Raw genomic sequence first — 26,883 nt, 5'->3', positions numbered from 1 at the left:
CCGGACTATATCGGGTCTATAATTAATGTAACTAGACTATGAAGTGATTGCGATTGCTTGCTGGGAATGGTTAAGGCAATGTTTTCAGCTTCTTGATTTTATCAACAAAATTTTACATTGACTTGACTTCTGATCTTTAGTTTTTCAAGTTGCACATAAATGCCATTTTGGTTACCTGTAAAGTTACCAAGACACACATGGCACAGTAGTTGTAGAACCATCATGCCAATGGCACACACACCCAGAAGCCGTTTAACCTGTTATTGTTCTTCTAGTTTGACCAACATGACTATCTATCTATCTATCTGTCTGTCTGTCTGTCTTAATTGCTGAATGAAAACTTGGTCATGAATATTTAGTTTTGTCTATCTTGCTGTCAATGAAACAGCTCATTGACTGTATAACCAAATGTGAATGAATGGGTTAAATTCCTGTCACAACAACTTTTAGGAACTCAAGTAAGATTAATCTTTTCTTTGTAGATCACATGACACAAGCACTTTCCTCAGGCCACAGCAGCTGATCCCACGTCAGATCTGTTAAAGTAACCCTTTGGGGAAAAATGTCTTCCGGCACAGTTTTCCATGAGGCAGAAACGCACAGGCCAAGATCACAAGCTCATTTTTTGGGGATCACGAGCAAGAGGAATTCATAACAGAGAATTAACTTCAGCTTATGGGAAATCTCTTCCTGTAGGCATGGAGTCACAGGTCATGTTTAATCACCTCATGCATAACAAACTCCAGCGTTGCCAAACTAAACTCTTTAAAAATTAAGATTCATTCCCAAAGGACTTTTTTTATTTTAAGAACCATTCTCCACTAAAAAAGTTGATAAAATGTTACGTAAAGGTTCTTTATGGAACCATACATCACAAAATGGTTCTTCAAATGCATCATGTTGCACCTTTATTTTTGAGAGTACTGTATAAGACCCGCCATACAGGCTGAAATAATGGTTCAAATATATTTGTGTTAATCCAGCATTTTTTATCTTCCAGTGTTATCTGCAATATGGAAAGGTTGTATTCCCATTTACCCAAGCAATTATTTTTCAATCTGTACAAATAAATATAGAGATAAACAAGTAGACACATTGATACTAATAGTAAGGTTGAATGTAGTCAAGTTTTAATTTTCTAAATATTCAATGCACAAACATTCACTTTAACATAAAGGGGCGGTTTCCCGGACAGGGATTAGACTAGTCCTAGACTTAAACACTTTTAAGAGCTCTCCAAACTGAAAATAACTTGCACTGACATATCTTAAAATACATCAGTGCCCTTTGTTTTACCTCAAAATGCACACAGGTAATGTTTTTAGTAAGGCATGTTTGTTAAAACAAGTTATATTTCCTAATTAAACTAAGGCCTAGTCCTGGATTAAGCTAATCCTGGTCCGGGAAACCGCCCCAAAATGTTTACTGTCTAAAAATAATATCAAAGATTTTTGCTGTAGACATATAGAAGAAACTATAAATTGCATTTCATAGATTTCATTCCTAAATGACAGAAAAGACAGGACAGATTGTTGAACAGTGTATGCACAGCTTACTGCAAATGAAGTTTACTGATCAGAGATCAGTGATTACACAAGAAACGTCTTATCTGTCATACCGAAGTGATTACCGTCTGAGTCTGCCCTCGGGTAATTACAGGGAATGTTGTGGTTAAAAGATTGATTATTAGTGTACGAGTCACAATCCAGTACTAGAATGCGCATGTGGAAAAATGGAATGTTGAAAAAAAAATGAATTCAAAAACATTCTGTGGGAAAAAAAACAAATGCTGTATATGTAGTTATACCACGGGACAGTTGAATGTTTCTGATTGGTTCAGAAAGGTTTGACAGGTATGCGTTATTTTTCGATAACCGCACACCTGACCTGTCAAATGTCTTAAAATAACCACCAGAGCAATGTCTGTGGTAACCGTGGTATAAGATGAATAATTTTCTCTGGTCCTTGAAATATAAAAAAAATAATAAAATAAAAATGCATTATTTTTAAATAATTAAATGGCCCGTCGTCAATTATTCATTACTTAACATATGGGCCTAGGAGTCATTAAACTAAATGAAAGCCACTTTAAGCCAAGCTGTCAGTTACTAACATATTTACAGACATTTTTTTTTAAATCGAAAAACATAAACACCAAAAAACATATAGATACAAAAAAAGAAAAAAATATCAGTAACATGCATTTTATAAATGCTCTAAAGAATTGTTAAATCAATGAATGTAACACTAGAAGTAATAAATAAATACATATAAGTAAATATTTCTACATATCTATTTAAATTAGATAAGATGAACTTGTTGGTTGGAGTGTTAGTCATACTGCTGTAGTTTACTAAATGATAGCATTATCATCTAAACACTCACTAAAATCAATAATGTATAACAACTCAAATCATGAGTCCCTTCACGCTTTTTCTGTAAAAGGATGATCTTATTTCTTCATCCCAAAGTCCCAGTTTTCTTCTTAAAAAAACTCCTCACCATCACCCAGAATACTTCTTACACTAACCATAACTCATAAACTTCCCAACCAATAAACATTTACCAGTGAATCTCATTCTCACGTGTGATTTTGGTCCAGTGTAGTATCTATAGCTAACCAACATTCAAACTGAAATCACTGCATCCTTTACAAGCGCAACCATATTAAAAAAACGAAACGCAATTGTGCACACGCACACATTTTACAGTAACATCCTTCAGATTTATCAGATTTACAAGCTGACCAGGCACTAAAATGTTAAACCTTGTACGGGAATACCTTAAAGTGCAAAAAATGAAATCCATTAACAGATGTAAGCAGCCGGTCATACAGTATGTAGTACAATGAGATTTGTTTTAAATCACGGCAGCACTACTATAATCATACAGTATATACAGTAATGCCCATCCGTTTTAGCTATTACAGTCGACTGATATGTAAAGTTACACATATATTTACTTAAAAAAATGTGTAAACCAGTCGACTGATTGTGTTTGGTGAAGTTTAAATACAGTGAAGTGAAATAAAAAGTATATTATCTCTTGACTTCTTATTGTAGGGTCCAGTGTTAATGTACATTTAATGTACATGTAAAATAATAAGTCATTCAAAATATACAGTTGTAATGTGTAATGTACTGTACGTTAAAGAGGTAAAACAAGGTAGTAACTGTTGAACTGTATTCTGATAAATGTATGAATACTGCATGTATATACCTTTCATAATAATAGTAATCATAAATAATCCGATTGGACGACAATGACAAAAAATAAAGATTTGTCGAAATTCTCAGTAACAGCGTACAAAATGTCATTGCTTTAACCTATCAAAAATAAATCTGTTGAAGTATAAAATCATATCAACAAGAATACAGTTTTACGCAAACTGACTGACAAGGCACAGCAATCCGATCGAATCTGCTGTAGAATAACGGAAAAATGTAGCGAAATTACTGAAAAAAAGAAAAATTTTGGTCAAGAGGGATCTCCGTTCCAGCTGCTAAAACAGAAAGTCGCAGGTGTTTCCAAAGCGGTGAGTTTCATCTCATTCTGAAACTAAAGTTTAAAGCACAATTCAGGAAGCTACCAACCCTTCAATACACAGCTGTGAAAGTGTGGCTCACAAGATGATCAAGTGCGTACAACTTGAGATACGACATAAGAAGACTAAAAATATACAAAATTAACTGAAAATAATACACGATGCATACAGTATGATACACTTGGGGTAGATTAAATCTACATTCAAATTGAAATGCTCCTGTAACTGTTTAGCTCCGGGGGCCTGGTTTGAGGTACTCAACGTAGATTTTGCCCATGTCAGCAGGTTAAGACTTTTTTTGTCTCACACAAGGAGAAATACAGCGAGACGGGTGTGAAGAGACTTGGAGTTTGGGCGGCGTGGGGAAATCTGCGTGGTCTTCAGGACTCCTGAGGTACAACCTCCATTACTTTCTGACACATGGCCGTGGCAGAGACTAAACAGACAGAAACAAAATAGAGAGTTATGTTACATATTTTTGATTCTTAAGGCCTTAAAATATATGTTTAAAATGTAGCTTGTAGTCAATAATTGCAATAACGTCTTTATCTTAATTATTGAAATGCACAAATGCAGACACTTACAGATTAACTGCAACAGCCACTTGGGTTTGGTCTTCCACCAAACGCCGAAGAAATACACTGGAACCCCGGTGGCGATGATGCCGAAACCGATGGCACACTCAGAAGGTGTTTTCCAGATGGACACCACGATGAGGAACATGCAGGCCAACACAAAAGTAATGGGAAGCAGAATATTCACCTAAATGCACAGAGATAGAAGTTAGTCAAATGACTTAATACAAAATTGCCAAAAATTAACAAAGTCAGTGAATAATGTCTGGCTAATACCAACGTCTGTCAAAAGTTGTAACTGTTAACATTAGTTAATGCACCATAAACTAACATGAACAATTGTATTGGCATTAACTAACATTAACACAGATTATTAAATGCTAATAAACTATATTGCTCATTGTAAGGTCATGTTAGCTAATGGATTTACTATGTTAAAGGAACACTCTTTTTTTTAAATATGCTAATTTTCCAGCTCCCCTAGAGTTAAACATTAGATTTTTACAGTTTTGGAATCCATTCAGCTGATCTCCGGGTCTGGCGCTACCACTTTTAGCATAGTTTAGCATAATCCATTGAATCAGATTAGACCATTAGCATTGCGCTCAAAAATAACCAAAGAGTTTTGATATTTTTCCTATTTAAAACTTAACTCTTTGCAACGTTTATTTTTTCGTCAGTCTTAGTACACGATGTAACTACAGAAGAGTCAAGTTTTAAATAGGAAAAATATCGAAACTCTTTGGTTATTTTTTAGCGTGATGCTAATGGTCTAATCAGATTCAATGGATTATGCTAAGCTATGCTAAAAGTGGTAGCGCCAGACCCGGAGATCGGCTGAATGGATTTCAAAACGGTAAAAATCAAATGTTTAACTCTAGGGGAACTGGAAAATTATCATATTTTCAAAAAAAAGTGGAGTGTCCCTTTAACAAATACATCCTTGTCGCAAAGTGCTACCTTTTATCCTTTATAGCAGTCAAGCACCAATGATCCGAGATCATTTAATTTTGATTCATTTACACTACCAATGATTTTCCGGAATCTGTGCGTGCATTTATACACATGCTGTAAAGACATGTGATGTATAAAGTAAGATGTTTGCTAATTATCTGTGATTTCTTTCTTGAGAAACCATGCGCATGCATTTTTGTTTATGAGGAGATCATAAAGAAGCATGTGATGCACTGTTCTATTAGGGAGTGTGTACACTAAAGCGTTTTAACGCAGCTGAAAATGCCAGGTGAACGATGACGACTTGCCAGGGTTTTTTCAGCTAATTGCTTTGGTTGGTTGTTGTGATATTTGTCCCGACCCTCCTCCACTGTGGTTGAACGGCCGTGTGAAAAGTGCTTGAGCTGAGCGTTTTACACAAAGTTGAAATTTTTTTCGCTGAGCGTGGAAAAAAATGTTAGCCGCTAGCGTTTTTGAAAAACAACTGAAACATATGCTGGCCGCCGGTGTAAACACTTCCGTACGCATGCCGCTTGTTGGTAAATGAGCTCAGCTTTATGAATGTTAATCTGCATTTTAAACCCCTGTGTCAAAAAGCTGAATTGTTGCGATTTTTATTTGATGTTTATAGACCGTTTCATCGGACGCACGTGCGGTGACGCGATTACATGTCTGGTCGGACCTTTACGGCCGGTTTCTGTTTGTTTAATGGTCTGACTAGTTGCTAAACTGAACTCTTGAACAAATACCTCGTCGAAAATAACAAATATTTTGGTTTCCTAGCTAATCTGTGTGTTGTTTATTTTGCTTGTTTAGGGCTGGGAAAAGATTAATCGCAATTAATCGCATACAACATAAAAGTTATTCTTTGCATAATTTATGTGTGTGTACTGTGTGTAATTATTGTGTATATTTAACCACACACACATACATATATTCATGTAAGATTTTTTTATTTATATATCAATTTTATTAATTTATATATAATATAGAATATATACAAATATAAATAAATATATATACACATGTAGATGTTTCTTAAATACATACATGAATGTGTGTGTATTTATATGTACATAATAATTACACACAGCACACACTCTATATTATGCCAAAACCACGTTTATTTTGTATGCGATTAATCGCGATTAATCTTTTCCCAGCCTTACTTGTTATATAAATAATTTACTTTAAAAGGTCTTTGTTGTTATTTATTCCTAGTGAAGTTTACTGGAAATTACACGTGTTCAACGAAAGCCGCATGTTTATGTTGTTACTGCTGAAACCGTCTTTAATAAGATTGTATATATATATATACTTACTACGCACGTCCATTACGGCATTGTTTCAGTTTTTTTGTGATTGTTACGTCAATGTTACTAGGTCACCTTTCCGGGAACGATCCCAGAACATTTACGTTATGTGTTTGCGTTCACACAGAAGGCTATCTGCCAATTTTAATTACATTTATCAAACTGCTTGATGAATGGGGTTTTACAATTAAATTACAATTAATATGAGCAAAACAAACAATACAAATATTTCTCAAATCAACAAACGGTCGAGATAAGACGAGCACACAATGTCACAGTCAACACTGTACAGATAACGGACTGTCCCGAATGAAAGAGAGGGAGAGAATGAGAGCGACTGCAAGACTATGAGCATTAAGCAAATGGCCTCTTTCACTTCAATGCCTTCAACCGTCCTTTGACTAACACGTCTGTGTGTCCGGCCGACGAGCTAAGGCCACTGAGTCTACTGATGAAAAGAGAGAGATAGAATGTAAATGAATGAGAGAGGGAGGGTAGGGCGTACAAAAGGGCCTGTGTGTCACTTTCTGTGCCCCCTTTCAGCCTGAAAACTCATATACTCTCTTCCTCCCTCGTGCAATCCATCTGTACCTTGAGTTCCAGATGCTCAGCCAATAGTAAGTTGTTTGTTAATGAACTCCGCCCCTCAGCTCACCTTAATTGGTCGCTCCAGCTCGGGTTTTTTATAGCGGAGCCACATCATGCCGAGAATCGCCATGGCGATGCAGAGCCAATTGAAGAAGCTGAAGAAATTGATGACGGAAAATATGTCATTGGAGAAGGCGTACATGAGAGTCATGATGCACTGTGAAAAAAAAAAAAAAAAGGTCATATTTTGACATCCTGTGAAATCTGTGAATGATAAATGATGTGAAAGGTGGGTTTCAGACACCTACAGTAAATATAAGAGAAGGAAGAGGGGTCAGCAGGTCAGGGTGGATCATCGACAGTAAACTGGGAAGATGACCTTCTCTGGAGCCCACGAAAAACAGCCTGATGGGAAAGACATACAAAGAAATGCTCAGATGAACCTGAATGTTATGAAACAATCCCATCACATATAATCTGATCAACATATGCGCTGGAAAATAAACAGCTTAAACACTAAAAAGTTATCTGATTAATGCCACTTTTTCGACACAGGAGTTTGTGTGTATTACCTGGATGAGGTAAACAGTGACCCGTTTACAGAACCGAAGCATGACAACCCTACAAACACAGGGATTATCCAAGCCATCGGACCCAGGTGGTAGTTGCCAAAGTCCTGAAGAAAACAATTTATTTATTAGACAAAATTATTTACACAGGCAGTATTTAGGATTTTTATAATCCACAATCCTGATACTTACCACTGCGACAGCCTCAGAATCGATCATGTCTTGAGGACTCAAGGTGGTGAAGTAGGCCAAGTTGGTCAACACATAGACGACAGTGACGATAGGAAGGGAGATGATAATGGCCAGAGGCAGATTTCTGTAATTATATGCATTCACACATATCCGATTAATAAATTATAATTCTTTCTTCCAAAATCTGCCAAACTTTTTTACTCTTCTTGTAGGTATTTATTTCACTTACCTGTATGGCTCAATCATCTCCTCTGTGACAAAATTCAAATAATTCCTGGTAAAAGGAGAAACTCGATTAGTGAAACTAAATTAAAGTGTAACGCTTTATTTCGCTTTATGTCCACTTAAAACATACTGCATGTCTAAGTACTCTATAAGTAACTTGTCAACTACCATTCATTAAAGTATTAGTAGACCCTCTGATTTATTCTGATGATCCCGCAATAGACAATCACTGACTTTGATGCTTAGATCTCATTGGTCGACTCATTTATTTGTCCACCAAAATGTTTATTTTGACACAGTTGTGTTATTTGCGGCACAATGTAAAGTTATTCATAGACATTAATTATTTTTGTTCTAGCGCATTATTGCGATAAACATTTGTGACGAATATACACGGTCAATGGGGAATACTCTTAAGTATCATTGCAACTACAACCATTACAACCCTAACCACTTCCTGAACCCTCCCCCTTACAGTCTATTATCGTTGCAAAGTTACTTACAATAGTTAGTATAACAAAGTGCGCTATTGAAATAAAAGTGTAACAAAATAGGGTTTATTTAATGATTTACACAATTGCATCCTGTTTTTAGTTTTTTTTTTAGGGGTGCATCGATATATCGTCCGATGATGCTTGCTATGCTTCTCAATAAATTACGCAACATCAAAAGCCAGAGGGCGCTCTCCTGCAGAAACTCAATATGCGCTGTAGACGACAAACCATACACACACAGGTATAACACGCAGCTCCAGGAAATGGCTTTAGGATATATTTATATTGCTGTTCTTCAAACCTTTTCAGGTATTTTTATAATAAAGAATATGTATAATGATTATATTTGACGAGTGTTGCTTTTTCAAATGCATGTTATAAACGACTCAAACTAAAAGTGATTTCAGATCGATAAGGACTTACTGATCAAAAGCCGTAGTACATAAAACACCTGTGAATAATATCGGCGGCACGATTCAGAATAGTTATCGGCCACGCATTATTATCATATATCGGCATTTATCGGTGCACCCATTTTTTAATGTAAACATTTTATTAAATTATATAAAACTAAATAATTAAAAAAAAGTTTTTAAATTCCATTAAATATCAATTTCATTTGTAACTGCAATTATTTACTTTATTTACTAGTGTGTGTTCTGCCTAAAGGGTCGTTCACATTTCAACGCTAACCATAACGTTAACTATATTATATTAGCGTAACTAAAATAGGCCTCAGCACGCTGCGTTTTGCGTATTTAAATAGTGATTTGTGTAATCTATCATCTTATTTATTGGCATAGTCAATGTAGTAGAATAAAAAATACGTAGGTAAGTTAACTGCAACTGCAACAGTGCAGAATACCTCAGATCATTTTATGTTATAGACGTCAGCAAAAAGCTGTGTCATATGTCATTTCAAATACGCAAGCATTCAAATTTGATTTGATTGACTGTCAATGGTTTATTGTTCATCATGAATAAAAAAATTATCCAAATATGATTCCAATGTATTTGTACCTATAATATAGATTCTATAGAATGATATTTAAAACTATATTTTATAGTTATTGTTAACGTAATAGGTTAACATACTGTTAACGTTTGTAGGGTGAAAGGCACTTAACATCTATTTTAGTATTTTAGTCTCATGAAAGAATAAAAGAAATCGAATAATAAAATGAAGCAATACCATCCTCCATAGGCAAACAATCCACTGTAAAGAGCCAATCCAATATTGCCGAAGTCCGAATTGCTCCCTTTGAACGAATTTGCAGGCAGAAGCTCAAACGTGTCACCTGTGACAAAAACATCAACAGTGAAAACGAGATTATAGACTGCATTTAAAACAAGTCCTCTCTTTAATAGCTGACTGTGAAGAACTTTATCTATTATTTAATGTAAACAACCAGCGCAAGACACATTATCCTGAGACAACTCCGTAATTCCCACAAAATTTTCCTGAAACAGGAATAAACAAGCTTAAAGGAAAAGTTTGAGGGAGTTGAAGGTCTTTCTGCTCTCATAACAATGCTTTTTTATAAAGCGCCCTTCAAGATCAACTTACAGAAACAACTAGAACATAAATACAGAATAAAACAGAATTACAGTCTTGTATGTTGCTGTATAAGTCCAACATCCAAAAAGCAATATAGAGGAATGACGAATGAATTACACTTTCTTGAACACCAGTTATGCAAATCCCACTGAAACAACAGATGAACTTTCTGTTGTTTTAAGCCGGGGGGTTTTCAAAATTCCCTGTGAGAAAGTCGGTCCATATTCAACAGGGTTTCCTAAAACTGGGGTTCAGATTCTTCATGAGTTGATTAAAAACAATAACCATGTGAACAATAATTAATTACATGGATGAATTTTTTTTGTTTTTAAACATTTACAAGCAAATGTGCTATTAAATTATTTAAATATTAACTTGAAATATCAGGGGGCACTTCAAGTAAATAATTTAGGTCACGAGATTTGACTGAAAAAAAGTTTGAAAACCACTGATATACAACATCAATCTTTCCCAAGCATAGCAGAAGAGTTTGCATGGATTCAAATGATCAACGTGAAACTTTTACAGCTTATGCCATTTTTAGGAAGAAATGTGTGCAGGTGCACGAATGCACTTGTTTTATAGAGCAACGTATCGGATTCAGCCATAAAATACTGAAACAAAAAGTGTGAAATGAATACCAGGAGAGTCAATATAAGAGAGTTTCTCCATCTTTTTTGTTAGGATGGTCATTCTTTCTTTTGTGAATGTTGGGTAATCTGTATAGCATTCCAGTGCAGAGCTTTAACACAATGACATCAACTGATTTAATGTGCTAATTTGCATATTTTCAAAGTTTAAAGCCCTAACAACCAGAAAGTTTAGACAGGACAGACCTTAAAAAAATAACTTGTGTAGATATATATCTTTGAGTAGTAATGATTGCAGACCATGTGCAATCATGTGAAAGACCGGTGCGATCGATGGAGGTCAGTGCAGCCTGATCACATGATGTGAAAGCCATGTGAGTGTGTAGGCTGTGACTATACGCCTGAGGCAGACAGACATAACACATAAGTGAAAGCCTATTGAACTTCTTTGTATAAACTTAACTTAAGTATTACAGAGACTGAGCTACAGAGGACCACGCCAGCCTGGCACTGCCCTAATCTCTGCCTGAGAGAAATGCTTAGAAAGCACATCTCAGCTTTCATAGCCTAGATTGAGTCCACAACCTAATACACACATTTGTCTCCAATAGACAAAACAAACAAATGTTCAAGTATGTGAAGCATGAATGCAAGCGGCATTAACTGGTATGGGTGTGTTCAGCTTCATGCGGCACTTTATATTATTATATTATTTACAATGCACAGCCTGGTTTTATGATTTTTTTGGGGGCAACCCTCATAGGATGGTCCTGATCCCCCTGCACCTATGTGATAAGGCGATCGGTATGCACAACTCTGCATGAAGTCGAACACACTTAATATTAAAACACTTCATAATGTGAGTCTTTGAAATATTTAATTTTTATTGGTCAATTACTGAATGTAAAACTTGTGTTAAATAAAAGTAATTTCTATGGGGTAAAAATACAGGGTTATAACTTTAGTATCACTGCTATAGTTATTCCGTATCATATCCCTACTAAATGTATCAACAAAGTTATGTTAATAATAATGTTAATAATTGGGCAGGGTCTGGCTTTGGCCCGAAAGTAGTAGGTTGACTTTCCTCTCTGTGGGCGGGGCTGTCGTCCCAGCAGAGTTAAAGATTGTAGATAAACCAACATGGTCTCATGTTGCAAGCAACATTTACGAAAAGGCTGGGCGGGTCAGGTGTGATACTGTAACGGACTACTGACATTCTCAATGCACACATACACACAGGCACAAATATACACAGTAGGACCTTTTCTGGATTTTTCAGAGAGTCTGGATATTTTATGCTGTCAAACAGAAGAGACGTTGTACGGAGGTAAAGACAAACAAAGAGTAAGCACAACAGCTCATACAGCAAAACTTAATTAGTAAAATCAATAAAGTAATTGTTGGTTAGCCATAGACATTATAATGACCATATTGTATGTCACTCTTTGTATGTTTGTTTGAGAAGGAAGTTTTAATCTCAAACTCGCAGGCATCATTCTAGAGAATATTCATCAGATACGCTGTGGTACTCACAATCTTTGTGCTTGCTTATCTACTTGAGACACAAATACACATGAAAACAGTCAGGAAATGCATAATGAAAATGAAGCCTGTGTCTGAATAAATAATCATTTCCCCCTCACTGGAAATATTTTAAGTAATGTGGAAGTTAAATACAATAATTGGTTTTCATTCGTTACTTTTTAATACATTTAAATTGCATTTAAAAGTGTTTTTTATTTGAATCTGCATAGTTTTATGATGTTTTGAGCGGGGGAGGCAACCCCCAAGGGCATGTCCTGAGCCCCCTGCAATTTCCACCTACTAATTTAAAAAAATAATTTGATATTAGGGAAAAAATTCAACCTGGACATTAATTTTGACATTTTTGTAAATGCCATGGTTTATAAATTATGGGATTTATCGTTTTAAGGTAATCTATTCTTAACACCCATTTAATGGCAAGGCCTAATTTTACCAGTCTTGACAGAATTTGGGTGAGGTGAGCCAGTTAAAAAAACACAATTCTGGCTCCAAGGTTGAGAGTTTTAGTTATCTCTCCCATTAATAAACCAATTACCATCTGTACCTACATGTCCACATCAGAGGACAGTAAGGGTGGATGGAGTGGGTGGTGGGGATATGAAAAAACAAGTAATAATCTATATTATCCTGTCCCACCCGCTGACTCACATACATTAGAGGCAATGGTACTGCCTTCAGTCCTTTGTATCCATATGTTAGATGTATCTGCATGCTTTCCCTTTCCCAATCCTTAGATGTTTTTTTAAAAAGCTAAAGCTAAGGAAAAATATGCAACAAAACATTAAAAAGCACTTATATTATTCAAAGCCCAACCCGTATCTTATGCTTGTTTCCTACAGCTTCAGACCAATACTAGTTAAACAGCCCAACACCAATTAAATTTGATTTAAATTGCTTTACTATCCCATTCAATAGCAGGTCATTTATTTTCCATAAAAGAACCCATGGTAACTTTACTATAAGTCTGTAGCTCATGTAAGGTCTATTGGTCTAAATCATCAGTGCTTTCTTCTTTCGCTCAATCTTTCTCCAGACAGCTAGTGTCTGTGTTTAAATTTCATAATGGCAAACAAACACAGCTACTGTCCTGGCTACACATTCAATTTAGACAACTTAATTACTCTGGACCTGACTGCAGCGCCACTAAACCGATCACGGTTGTGAAACAGCACACATTCCCTTTATTGGGCCTAAATCTGAACCCAGGCAACCGACACCATGACGGACTGGATGAGCTCCAACATTTTAACATCTGAAGAGTCCAGACAACTGACTGCAACACTGGAGTTCAAAACGTTCACATAAATTAACAGAAGAGGCACTGGTTTCTTCATTTAACAATTTTAAGTGAGGACGGGTGTACATTATAAGGCATTTGCCCTTTGACTGAAAAGTCACAAACAATTCAAAGATAGATAAAGAACTGAAAATCACAAATCTCTGCAAAAAAAAAAAAACAGTTTGAGCAAAATCACTATAACCACAACAGGAAGGATAGAATTAACATAACAGAAGTGATGTCACTGGTGCCAAGGCCTACTACCTAACCCCATGCAAATCATTACTTGTATATAAATAAAAACCTTGGCATTGTTAGTGGGTGAGCTATCGGAAAGCTTTGGTGTCTATGTAGGTAATGTGTTTTTCCGTGTTACGCACCTTTGCCAATCTGCACGAAGCCAATAATGATGATGAGGCCCAGGGCAAGAAGCTTAGCAGCGGCAAACGCATCTTGGACCCTTGTGGCGGCCTTCACACTGTAGCAGTTAACAGCCGTCAACAACACTGGAGAGAGAGAAAGAGAGAGAAAAAAAGAGAGAGAGATTGTTTGTTATTTTTAGTCTTTCACTATAGAGGCTCAGGAGGTTAACCTAAATACGTGGTAAACTAATTATGGCAGATTTGTCGGTCATGCTTTTACTTCCGAAGGCCTTAACTCCAAGGTGATGTTTACATTTCAGCTAAACGTGGCTGCTCGTAATACTGTGCTACTTTTTCAAAAAACAATTGTGAGTTCCATAACATGCACTTGTGTCATTTGATGCTCGCCAGAATTGTAATTGTTGGATGTGTGAGCGCTGTTTTCTAACCCACCCACTTGCGTCCACTTGGAAAGGTGTTTTGGGTGTACATATAACTGTTGTTATTAACAAAATCGTCCTACATCACGGAAATTATCCTGTTATTGATTATTTATTGTGTGGAACCCACATTGCCGACACGCAGGACTCATGACCTGCAGTGACCGAGATAAACACATCAAATGACGTTTCAGCAAAAATCGTCATCGTCAATGTATCCCATCTCTGTTGCAATACAATCTTAGCAGACAGCTGTGATTCTTTTTGAGCTCTTAGTTTAACAGTCATGTCGTAAGCAAAAAATTTTATAAAACAGATTGGTGCCTTCTCTAGCAAGTGTAAACAACTGCAGCTAGCGTTCATGGGGGTGCGTGTATTGACGACCCAAGGCTAATGTAAACAAAAATATGCGGGGGAAAGAAATGGTACAGATCTCAGTTCTGGGTCATGCACTCAAACCAAGTGTATTTTGTCTTACTTTGTTGTTGTAAATGTCCAATAGGGACAGAGATTGTGCCTATTTTAAAGACTTTATTAAACGTTCATCGTTCATGTTATTTATTTTGGTTGCATTCGTGAGTTATTGAAAATGTAACTGCTTAACAAGGCTTGTTATATAAAAGTATCGATAAATTAATAGAATCTAATCAAATTGTAATTGCATCTAAGAAATGTTTGTTGTATCGGCTACAAGATAATTGATATTGTATGGTATCACAATGAACTGTCCAATTTACACCCCTAACCGTGGGTTCACTACAGCCGCGTTTGAGGCGTCAAATTCACGTGTACCACATCTAGTTCGCTTGAACATTTTCGCTTGAGTTTACATGCTTCATTCATGCATGAAAGCCGCCTGTAAAATTCGAGACATTCATGGGAGAGGCTTCTGCGACTCCGCTCGCTTCATGTTATCACTACTAGAGCAAGCTCCTGATTGGTTAATGTGACGCGGTTTTCTAGTTCAAACATTTCAACTTGCGTGTTTCCCGCGGCAACGCTCAATTTGCACGAATGAGGCGGAATCACGTCTACCACGTCTCGCTAAATGCCTCATTCGCGCTGCGAGACCTCCTGAAGCGTCTTTACATTGACTTAACATTGAAATCACCCGCGCTTGATGCCTCTACCGGGACTGGTCTGAACGCAGCATAATGCTACGTACACACCAAACGGGGGTTGTCACGTTACTCACTTTAGATTACTCGCTGGATTTAACTTTGTGTAATGCGAAATTTTCGCTCGAGTTGAATGTTTTATATAGAATAGCGGAGAATAGCGCGTGTTTTCGCGGCAAACGCGCCGCCCATATCGCGTCATTCGCATCGCCCCACGCAAGGACGCGTCTGATCGTGTTTTTGCATTGACTTTGTATGTAATCTACTCGTGCAAATCGTTGAACTCATGTCTGGTGTGAACCAACAGTAATAGATAAATTACTTTTTAGCAGGGTAGCTAGCTACTGTATATCAGTCCCTCAAGAAAAACGCAATTATGCGATCGCATGATTCAATGCATAATCAGCCGAAGTCGGCATATTTGTGCGGGGGTCGCATAAATTGCAGATTTCTGTTTGGGGCTTGCGGGGCGTGCATGAATTCATAATACCCGCATTTTCGTAGCCAAAAGTCATATATATTTTAGCAGAAAGTTGAAAAATGTTGCATTTACTTCACGCATGCGCAACCATGTTCCCTGTTGTCATGAGAATGTTAAGAAGTGATGTAATTACGCGAAGTGAACATCAATGAAAAGCTTCCCGCAATTTTGGCAAGTTCCCGCAATTTCATCGCATAAAATTGCACAAATATCCCGCATATTCCATCGCATTTTTTAAGAAAACGTGCCGCAAGATCAAGGATTTTTTCCCACAACAATCACAAAACAAATTCGTTTTTCTGTAAGGACTGTTATATGTAAGTTTATATGTGTGTTGCACTGTGGTCCTGTGAGTCACAACATTTCATTGCTTTTGTCTCCCCATATAGCAGAATGAAAATAAAGCTCACTTAAACTTGGTCTAATCTACCTATAAAAGTTAATTGTGTTAAAAGGGCGGATATTCGGATCATTATTACTTGAATCAACACGTTTAAATGACTCAGTGATCTAATTATTTTTTCCACTTCAATTTTTATATTGTTTTGTTTGCTTAATTTAATATTAAATTTTGCAGGTATTTTACAAGTTGGCTAATTTATATGAATTCATACGAAGTGAATTGTACAAAAACGTGCGATAATCATAAAAAACTATAATGAAACCCCACCCCTGACCCCAAAGTCACAGAGGCAAAAGCAATTGTACAAAATCGTACGAGTGTGGTCGTACGAATTACCCACCTTGTAAAATATGTACGAACTGCCATGCAACTGCATTGTATTAACAAAAATTTCTGTAAGATTGTCTTATAGACAATTTGATAATAGATTTGACTTGGCCTTTACATTGGGTATGTAATAATAAAAATGACACTGCATAATAAATGTAAAAACAAAAAATAAAACAAATGATTACCCACATATACTTCAATAAAATTTTATACAGAAACTTACTGTAGACAATCTTGTTTACATTTACTTTATTAGGAAGTCTGGTTGCCATTGTAGTTCATAGATTAAATAAACAAATTCTTGAGGGAATCATACAAAAAAAACATGTTACGTCTGAGCTCAGCTCCCTATTAAAAGTGATTAACTAATGAATACTTCAAAGACGCATTAGCTGTAAATCTGCATGGGCACCAAACTGACAGGCAAAGCTCAACAGGCTTTGTGTAGCCTTGAATACAAAAGGGGGTCTGTATCGGGTAGGACAGCAGGGACAGGGTACCCTCCCGCAAAACATACGCACACACCGTTGTACTACATTGTCTGGTAGAGCAGTTCACATAATACACTGGGGATCATCAGGCAGATGTTCCTCCCTAAACTTCCCTAAGGCAGATACGCTGTACCCCTCTTGGTGTCTCTTCCATGGATACGCATGCAGAGTACTTTAATGAGACACAATCCTGGAGTGCCTTTATTCAATCATAACATCAAAATGGGTCACGGGAACAATGGCTATAGCTGCTATGCCAACAGACCCAAATCTAGTCTATGAGTGTAACACTAGGAACCTGACTATGAACTGAGTTCACCTGAGCTGAACTGTAGTAGAGCAATGCATTAGCAGAACAAAGGGTTGTGGGTTTGATTCCAAGTAAACACACACAAGTATAAACTCAGTCACGTTGGATAAAAGCGTCTGGCAAACGTGTAAATGTAATGTAAACAAACTCTCTTTGTTTTGATTCAAGTACATAACACCCATAACTTGTTGTTACTCAGCTAAAGCTAACTGTACATAGACTTTACAGTTTTTCTGTTTCGTCATGTGGTTATGTAAGGATTAGACAAGCAACTACAGGGCGAGATTACAGCAGATAGTGGGTGCCACACTTATTTCCTCCCTTACATTTAAAAACAACGCCCATTCCTTTCGATCAAGGGTTCATTTGCTATAAATGAGAAAGGTATGGGCATATAAAATTAAGTGGGAAGAAAAAATAACTATGAGAAATTGAGAAACAGGTGTTGTGTTTTATTTGTTATTCAATTGGTAATGAGGGCTTGAGCTAATTCTACTAATCCTGACTGGTTGAAACGCCGCAGGAGGGCTGCATTGCTCGAATGGCTGCCATGGTACATCAACCTCTTAACATATTGCCATGTGCGTGCATGTCAAAGATTTGTGACTGCAACACTGCAGGGTTGCGACTATTAACATTGGTCTTTATTCTCACAGCATGATACATATGATTTACGGCAAACTATAAATTAAAGGGATAGTTCACCCAAAAATAAAAATTCTGTCATCATTTACTCGCTCTTATGTTGTTACAATCCTGTATCAATTTCTTTGTTCTGATGAACACAAAGGAAGATATTTTGAGGAATATTTGTAACAGATCGTAAGCCCCATTCACTTCCATTGTAGGAAAAAGAATAGGTCTACTATGAAAGTAAATGGGATTTGGTTATCTTTCGAAGTAGTATCCTTCGTGTTCATCAGAACGAAGACATTAATATAGGTTTGTAACACCATGAGGGTGAGTAAAATAGAGAATTTTCATTTTGGGTGAACTATCCCTTTAAGCTACAAAACTATAAACTTAACACTAAAATCATTTGCATTGACTGAATATTTATGTTTTACACAGATTCTGCTATTGCCACAAGCTACATTTTTATATTTATATAGTTTAAAAGTTGTCACAACTCATGAAAGTTTTATTTGTGTATTTTATTTTTATATATCTTACGTTGGTGTTTGCTTTTATTTTTTTATTTACTTCTGCTCATTCATAAAAATTTGCATGATTTTATTATAGTATGAAAGTATTACAGTAAGGTGTGGTAAACATGTGTTGGCATATTCATTACAATTCGTAGCCTTTAACCATGATTTTACTACAAAAAAAAGAGCATTAGACTATATAGCTATACTATAAACACAATGGTATTTTTTGTAATAAAATCGTGGTTAATTTTACTAATGGTTTTTTTATTATTATTTTGAAATGTATAAAACATATTTAATTGTGTACTACAAAATTTTAAATCGCACATTAATTTTTATAGCCCGCCAATATACTACCAGTATTGTCTTCACGTGCCACTTCCTTATCCTCCTTAGTATGGTAGGATGATGAAATGTTCAGTACCTTTTCACCATGCTCTTCCACAAGCGCTCTTTCTGTATCCACGCCTCCGAACATGTTTATATTTGCACATTTTCCCCCTTTCATGTCTACCAAAGTGTTCAAAGGCTCATTTGGCCAAATTACTACAAAAATGTATATAAATACACAGCGATATTGTGAGGAGACTGGACAGCTCTCGCGTCGATGATGAGATGATGAAACTCGCGAGGCACGTGTCAGACTCAGTCAGACAGGTGGCAGAAATTTCAACGTCTTGTTAAAAGAAAAGTCCCATTATTAAGAATATTTTAGACAGTGACCTACTCAACTCCTAGCTTGTTTATAAAATAGTAATGTAAAATTTTAATTTAATGTGACCTTGTTAGTAGTGAAGTATCAGGCAACTTACGGATGCAGAGGCAGGCGACCAGTTTAGCTCCGGTTTCGGGGACCGGACAGACTGGGAAGATGGGTTTGAGCAGGTAGGTAGCGAAAACATAAGCAACGATATACTGCGAGGACGGTCTGATGATGAGAAGTTCGATCCAAAGTTTCAGGAACGCAGGTAGGGAACCGTACACTTCAAGGATGTAGGCGTAGTCACCGCCGGACTTGGTGATGGTGGTCCCCAGTTCGGCGTAACACAGCGCGCCCACAGTGGAGAAGACGCCGCATACGGTCCACACAACCAGCGACAGCCCGACAGAACCGGCTTCTTTCACCACACCGGTGGGAGACACGAAGATGCCGGAGCCGATGATGGTGCCTACAATGATGGCCACGCCGTTCAGGAGCGTTATAGTTCTTTTGAGCTCGACTGTCCCTTCTCCTTCCGCAGTGCTGATGTCTGCGTCCCCGGGTCGGCTCATGTTGCCGTTTCCACCCACGTCGGACAGCATCTTCTCCGTGACCTGCTTGTCGTCTTCATCCCGGTCCGCGGATCCATTTGAACTCCGTTTCTTCAACCCTGACATTTCTTCCTCGTGTAACAAAGCGAGACGCTTCGTTTAGCTGTGTCGATGGTGAAAACGAGGCTTTGTAGAGCACCGTAGCTCACAGAGACAGGGCTCGGTTGTTCTACGGCGGTACCTCGCGGTCCGCTGTGACTCACGGAAACGTGGTTTCTGAAGTGTGTCAGTGTGTAAATGCGTAGAAAGCATCTATAATGTCCTGCCTCTTTCCTCCTCCGACGCTTTCATTCCGCTCCAGTTTTAGGGGTGTGTATTCATCGCCCTCTACAGTCGCCTAGTTTAACAGGTTAAGCAAGTTTCTTACTGTTAGGATTGCAAAAATAGAATTCTACATTATAAAAATGGAGGTTCCTAAAAGGTTGTTTGTCAGATTCGTGCAGAATGGTTCTATAAGGAACCTTCAACATCTACTGAACCTTTCTATAAGGTTCTTTTTAATGAAAAATGGTACAGACTACAAAAAGGTAAGACAATTTTGACCAAAAGATTCTTTGGGGAACCAGAAATTGTTTTTTTATGGTATCGCTGTAAAGAATCTTTTGTAGCACCTTTTTAAAATTCAGGCAAAGTCAATGGCTAGACCAGAAAAGCCATACCTGCTGTTTCAGGTTCCACTTTATCAAAGTTCAAAAAGGTCTTATGCAGAATTTATAGTTTAGTGGGGTTTTTTTGCAAAACCACATGAAAAAAAGAGCAAAAACGAATTTCCTGTTTTCAGGTAAGAGCGCTCTAAAATCAGGCCAGATTCCCCCTGGGCTTTAAAATATTAGTTTTCAAATTAAACAAAACATCTTAAGTTTCATCTACAAGCCTTTGTGTTTCATAGACACGTAACAAGGTCAAAGTCAGACTTTGGTAGTATTATATGAAGGGGAGAATTGTGTTTTACAAATACACTGTCAAAATGATTATGTGCCTTAGTAAATGTAACTAAAAAAAGTAAATTCTATTATAAAAAAAATCAATTCTTGAATTTGAGTAAGCAAAAACATAAATGTGAGTAATTTAAGCAATTCTAAATGAACACATTATTGAGTAAATTCAACTTAATTTTATCATGTAAAATCCACTTAGATTTGTAAGAATGAAATTAACTTAATTATTTAGTTTTGACACTACTTGATTTGTTTTGTAAATATAACTTACTAGGCAGTGGACTTGTAGTCCTGTATGCTTTGCATGGGATTGCATTTGAATGGTAAAATTTTTAATTAAACGCTATTTTATGTGTTTTTAAATAAAAAGAAAGACTTGTTAGTGTTTAATGTTCATTTATCTTCAAGATTTAAAAGAGTTTCTGTTTGGTCTTTGAGTTTTGTGGTTATCATCATTCAGAGGAGTGGTGCTTTTACAAAATAACCGTGCTAATGCCAGTACTGAGACTAGTCTCTTCTTACTTGCTCAACATAATGTGGTATGGAATAATAAATATGTAAAGAAAAGAAGAAATTTTACATGATTAAATCAGGAAGATTATTAAAGAAGAAACCCTTTAAAATTACTTAACAATATAATAACAATATTATGCATAATTGTTATAAGTAAACATCACATATTTTTTTACAGTGTAATTTAACTTTACTTAGTAAACTTAAGTAAATTCTACTTTTTTGTTAATTTCAGCTTTTCTATGTAAATGCTACTTAATTTCACAAGTGTGAAATTTACTTGAAAAACGTGTGTGCAAAAACTTGCTAAAGAAAAAATTAAGTACATTTTATATTTTTATCAGTGTACTTTTGAACTTCATGTTACTCATAAGGAATATTTTGGATGTCTAAGTAAGATGTGTAACTGTTGCTACAAAACTTTTGCAGGGTTTCCGCGGGGTTGTAAAAAGTAGTAAAAGGTAGTAAATTAAATTATGCCAAATTAAGGCCAGTAAAAAGTAGTAAAAAGTAGTAAGCGTCATCTGACGAGGTAGTAAATTTTCGATTGCCTTTTGTAATGTTATGATGCCTGGAAATTAGTTCAAATCACCTACATATCTGGGCAAATAATCAAAGATCTTTCATCTCTGGGATGTGATCAAAGCCTGGAGTGGAGCCAAATCACGTTCCTCTCTCCGCTGTAAGCGTTCTGTAATCACTACGGACCGGATCCACTCCGGGTTTTCTGACTGTATCACGTTAAGCTGAGGTAAAACTTTATTTCAGCTAGCATGGTCAAACTTATAATGCAGGAAGGCTCCGATGTTTTGGAGATCGATAAAGGTGTAAAAGACGATTGACTTGGCTTAGCGAAATGATGAAGATTGGCAAGCCTTTCAGTTCGTGGGCTAAGAAAACAGGTAACTTAATTGCGTGTCTTTGCACATTATGACTAACGTAAGGGGTCCTCTATTTTGGGGGTAAATGATTTCTCACGTTACTGATCATCCGCGGCACGCTTTTTAATGCTATGCTAATATAGCCAGTGGCTGGTACAACGGGTTTGTTTAACTCGTGGGTAAACTTCATGTGGCGCCACAACAACCAAAAGGCAGATGACATCCAAATCCTGTGAGAGCGATTGACGAGGAATCATCAGAGGAGACTGCTTCCGAAATGCTCTCGCGGGACTTTGATGTCATCCACCTGTCGGTTCTTGCAGTTGCATTTGCGTGTGGGCACAAAAACATAACATTTGTACATATATTTAAGCACAGCAGTTTAAAAACAAGTGATTTAAGCCATTCAAAGTCAAACAACAGTGCGTCCGCTGTTTCTGTGTCAGAGGAGCACGCTAGCCGCGCATTCGTTTCTCACTGAGCTTGTGTTGTACGTATTTTTGCCGCTTTATTGGCCTTAAATAACACATATGCCTCAAAAATCCCGTCTTTGCAAATATCCTCATATAAACACGACCATTTAGGTCTTAGGAGAAAGTAAACAGCAGAAACATTGCGCATAAACTAGCACATCAGCGCTGCCTCTATTGTAACATAATAATTTGTTGATAAATGTACAATGTCATTCAATTAACAACTGTCACTATGGTTACAGACATCCTGTGCGATTTCTACACGAGTTTGACTCGAGTTACTCGTTCATACATAACGTATTAGAGCTGTGACTGTAAGCTGTTGTGTGAACAGAACAGACCCTGGATTATTTGTTTATGTGTACTGAATAATATGATATGTAAAAGTTGTATTTGTTCACATTAGTAAATGCATTATATAACATGAACAAACAATGAAAATATAGAGTATATAATCATTAATTAATTCTTGTTTATGTCATTACAGTAATTGACCGTGGTTCATGGTGCATTCACTAATGTTAACAGTTTCAACTTTGATTAAAAAATTATTAGTAAATGCTAAAATAAATACATTTACAATTAATAAATAATTAATAAAAGATTCATTAAAGGTGGTGATATTCATGTTTTCTTTTTATACAGTATAGTGAGTTATTTAGCTGTTTCGCCTTAATCTGAAATGCCCTGCAAACTACAGCTACCTATATGCCACAGGAGACTTTAATATAGAATTAATGTTAAAAAAAAATCTCCCCTTAAAATGCTATTGGTCTCGCCTACATAAAGTGTTAGGTAAAGGAATATGACTTGGCCTGAAAAATATTTCAGTCAGTAGATTTTTTTTCACTTTAATTCTTTTTTGTATGTTATATATGTCAAAATCTGTGTAAATAATAGAAAGGTCGCTGATTAACACTTGCAATTCAGTGTCGTGTTGTTTTAAAAAATATTCTGAAGGTAGTAAAAAAGGTAGTAAAAAGTAGTAAATTTAACTTAAGGATTTCTGTATAAACCCTGTTTTGATACACAATGTAAAAAGTGAAAGTTGGAACTTAAAAATTCCTTAAATTGGTAACACCTAAAAATAAAAAATAATAATAATTTAAGTTGAAAAAGCTTACATTTTAGGTGTTACCAAAATAAATTTTTTTCACCTTAAATCTTTCACTTAAAAGGGGACATATCATGAAAATCTGACTTTTTTCATATTTAAGTGCTATAATTGGGTCCCCATTGCTGTTATCAACTTATAAAATGTGAAAAAGATCAACCCAGTAACTTAGTTTTGGTAAATCATTCTCTGCAAGCATGAGAAAAAATGGGTTATTGAAATCTGGCTCCCCTTGTGATGTCAAAAGGGGATAATACCGCCCCTTAATCTGCACTATCCAACCACGGCACTGCCATTTAGTGCAGAGATCAACTTATTTTCATTTTAAAGGACACACCCAAAATGGCACATTTTTGCTCACACCTACAAAGTGTCAATTTAAACATGCTATAATAAATTAATGATATTTTGAGCTAAAACCTCACATATGCACACATATAAATTTCACAAGGCTTATAAAAGTCTTGTGAAATGTCCCATTTAAAGTGTTACCAATTAAAGTAATTTATTTAAGTACACTTTTACTTTTTACAGTGTAGCAGGGGCCTTTTGTTTGAAAAGTTATGTGGGTGCAGCTGTGTTGTGCCCGTAGTTCAATTTTCTTTCTCAACAGGAGAGAGGGGCGCGGGCGTTCCCTGGCACCACAAGGGCTGGTTATCATTAAAAGTAAACAACAGTGCCCTAAGCAGAAAGAAATGTTTGAAGAGGCTGGTGAGATGATCTGAGAAGATTTTGGCCACGATTCAATGTAAAAAAGATTTATATAAATATAAGCCCCATATATGTTGGTTATTAATCTTCAAATAATCCTTAACATAATGAAAAGATAGTTGACTCAAACTCTCAAAAACCTTTGTTTGATCTGAAGAGGAAAACAGCTGGATGAAACTTCTGAGAAACATCTTTAAATGGTTGGTTCCTGTTTATAGAAAAGCAATAGGATTGAATGGAGTTGGCTTTTTATCTAAAAATAACCATAGAACAAAACCATACAAGAGGAAGGGATACCGTAGATGCTTTCATCTTTCACAACCGTTCAATTGTGAATACATGATCATCAGTCAGAAGCAAAATGAGACTATTTGGGTAAAGTTGACCCCTGAGATATACCCAACAGCTGCAGAAGATCTTGGGTGCTTCATATCTCCAGGCTCTTACAGAGATTGCTGCTCTTCATACAGTTTATTTATCCTGTAATGCTGAAAGAGCCTGTTCCCAAACTCTCTCACACAATGATAGGAAACCATGGTGTGTTTGGGATACGCAAAGACCCAGTGTCTCGTCCCATTCTTATAACTCACGGAGCCAAGAACAACAAACACGGAACAGAATCTTTTTGAACCAAGTTTGAGACAAAACTCAATCCTGGATCCCCAACCTCTTCAAACACCCACACCCACTGGCCCTTTTCTCTGTTTTGTCTTTAAGGGGCTGTCTAACCCCAACTGGTTTGTACCTGCACTCCAAAGATTCAGATTTATTGCTCTGAAACCTTTCCACCTTTCAGACAAGAACAATGAAAAGCAGCTTATTTATAAAGCGAGTCCTCAAAGCACCTTTGATAATTGTTGAAGAACAGGCAGCTGGCAATGATCCGCATTATTATGTAGTCAAATTTATCAACTTAAAAATATTATGCACATTCAGAAAGAAATTAATAAACTGCACATTTGCACCCACTTTTTAAAGGTGCAGTGTGTAAAGTTTAGCAGCATCTAGTGGTGAGGTTGCGAATTGCAACCAACAGCTCAGTCAAACTGATCTCACAAAGTTCCGTGGGATAGACACAGAATTTTTTGCTAATTTTTCCATGGCATTCTCACGGATCTCCGCATTTTTCCGTGGCCCTGCTACGGACTGTGTTTTTCCGTGGCATTCTCACGGATTGGTTACTCAACTGCTTTTTCCTATTTTCAAACCATTTTCACTTCGGTTTAGGGTTAGATTTGGTGTTTGCGTTAGTATGACACTTTAACTATTGGTTTATACTATTTTTTTCTTTTATATTGTTTAAACTTTAAACAATTGTCGCCTGGTGTTGGGGTTAGAGTTGGGTTTGGATAGGGATGTCATTTCATGTAAATCTAACCCTAAACCGAAGCGAAAATGGTAAGAAAATAGGACAAAACAGTTGAGTAACCAGTCCGTGAGAATGTCACGGAAAAAGACAGTCCGTAGCAGGGCCACGGAAAAATGCAGAGATCCGTGAGAATGCCACGGAAAATGAGCAAAAATTCTGTGAATATCCCACGGAAATTCGTGAGATCAGGCTGGCTCAGTCCACTGTTCACCCCTCACTTTTGAAACGCATAGAGAAGCTACAGTAGCCGCCACTGGAAAAACATGTCATCGACGGAGACAATTTAGTAAAAAAAGTTTGTCCGTTAAGGGCTTCTGTAGAAACATGGCGGCACAAAATGGCGACTTCCACGTAAGGGGACCCTCGGTGTATGTAGATAAAACGGCTCATTCTTGGGTAATAAAAGCATAACGGTTCATTATAAAAAGGTCTTTATACACCCCTGATAATATAGTTTTGTATATTATTTTGCATTTCAGTCAAGAGATTCTTCTAAAAATTACACACTGCACCTTTAAGACACAATTTTACACTTAAATTAATAATGCATTATTAAGGTATTTTAAAGGCAATCCATAATAATCATATTCAAACACAAAAGAAGATATTTTGAGAAATGATGGTAAACACACAGCAGATAGTGACCATTGACTTCCATAGCAGGAATAAAAAATATGATGGAATTTAATTGGTACCGGCGTCAACTGTGTGCTTACCATCATTTATCAAAAAATTTTCTTCATCATTTATCACAATACTTCCAAAATATTTTTTCCTACTATGGAAGTCAATGGTCACTATCTGCTGTGTGTTTACCATTATTTCTCAAAATATCTTCTTTTGTGTTTATCTCAAATTCTTTTACATTTGTTAAATAATAATATTAATAGAACCAGCTTAATGGTATAAACATTAAGAATAAATATATAGTTTTTACTATTATGCTAAACTAGGACGATTCAAATCTAAACTAGTTTAATTTAAAAATGATGAATGTAAACATTACGTTTAAAAAGTTAAAATTAACTGCATGTCCAACATTGAATAAACAGACAAAC

The 26,883-nt window shown here is 36.4% G+C and overlaps 1 protein-coding gene across 1 annotated transcript; it reads right to left on the bottom strand.

Moving 5' to 3' along the window:
• Nucleotides 1–1,421: 1,421 nt before the first annotated feature.
• On the bottom strand, nucleotides 1,422–20,130 carry slc7a5 (solute carrier family 7 member 5). Its single transcript, XM_065291591.2, has 10 exons — nucleotides 19,328–20,130; nucleotides 13,810–13,935; nucleotides 9,647–9,752; nucleotides 7,965–8,009; nucleotides 7,736–7,859; nucleotides 7,547–7,650; nucleotides 7,283–7,379; nucleotides 7,042–7,191; nucleotides 4,129–4,306; nucleotides 1,422–3,980 (listed from the first exon to the last, which is right to left on the bottom strand). The coding sequence occupies exons 1-10, from the start codon at nucleotides 19,890–19,892 to the stop codon at nucleotides 3,925–3,927; spliced, it is 1,551 nt and encodes a 516-aa protein (XP_065147663.1). The 5' UTR covers nucleotides 19,893–20,130; the 3' UTR covers nucleotides 1,422–3,924.
• Between the last annotated feature and the right edge of the window lie 6,753 nt (nucleotides 20,131–26,883).

This window comes from Paramisgurnus dabryanus, chromosome 23 (genome assembly GCF_030506205.2).
Source record: "Paramisgurnus dabryanus chromosome 23, PD_genome_1.1, whole genome shotgun sequence".
Classification (NCBI taxonomy): Eukaryota; Metazoa; Chordata; class Actinopteri; order Cypriniformes; family Cobitidae; genus Paramisgurnus; species Paramisgurnus dabryanus.
This window is presented reverse-complemented; position numbering and strand designations above follow the sequence as displayed.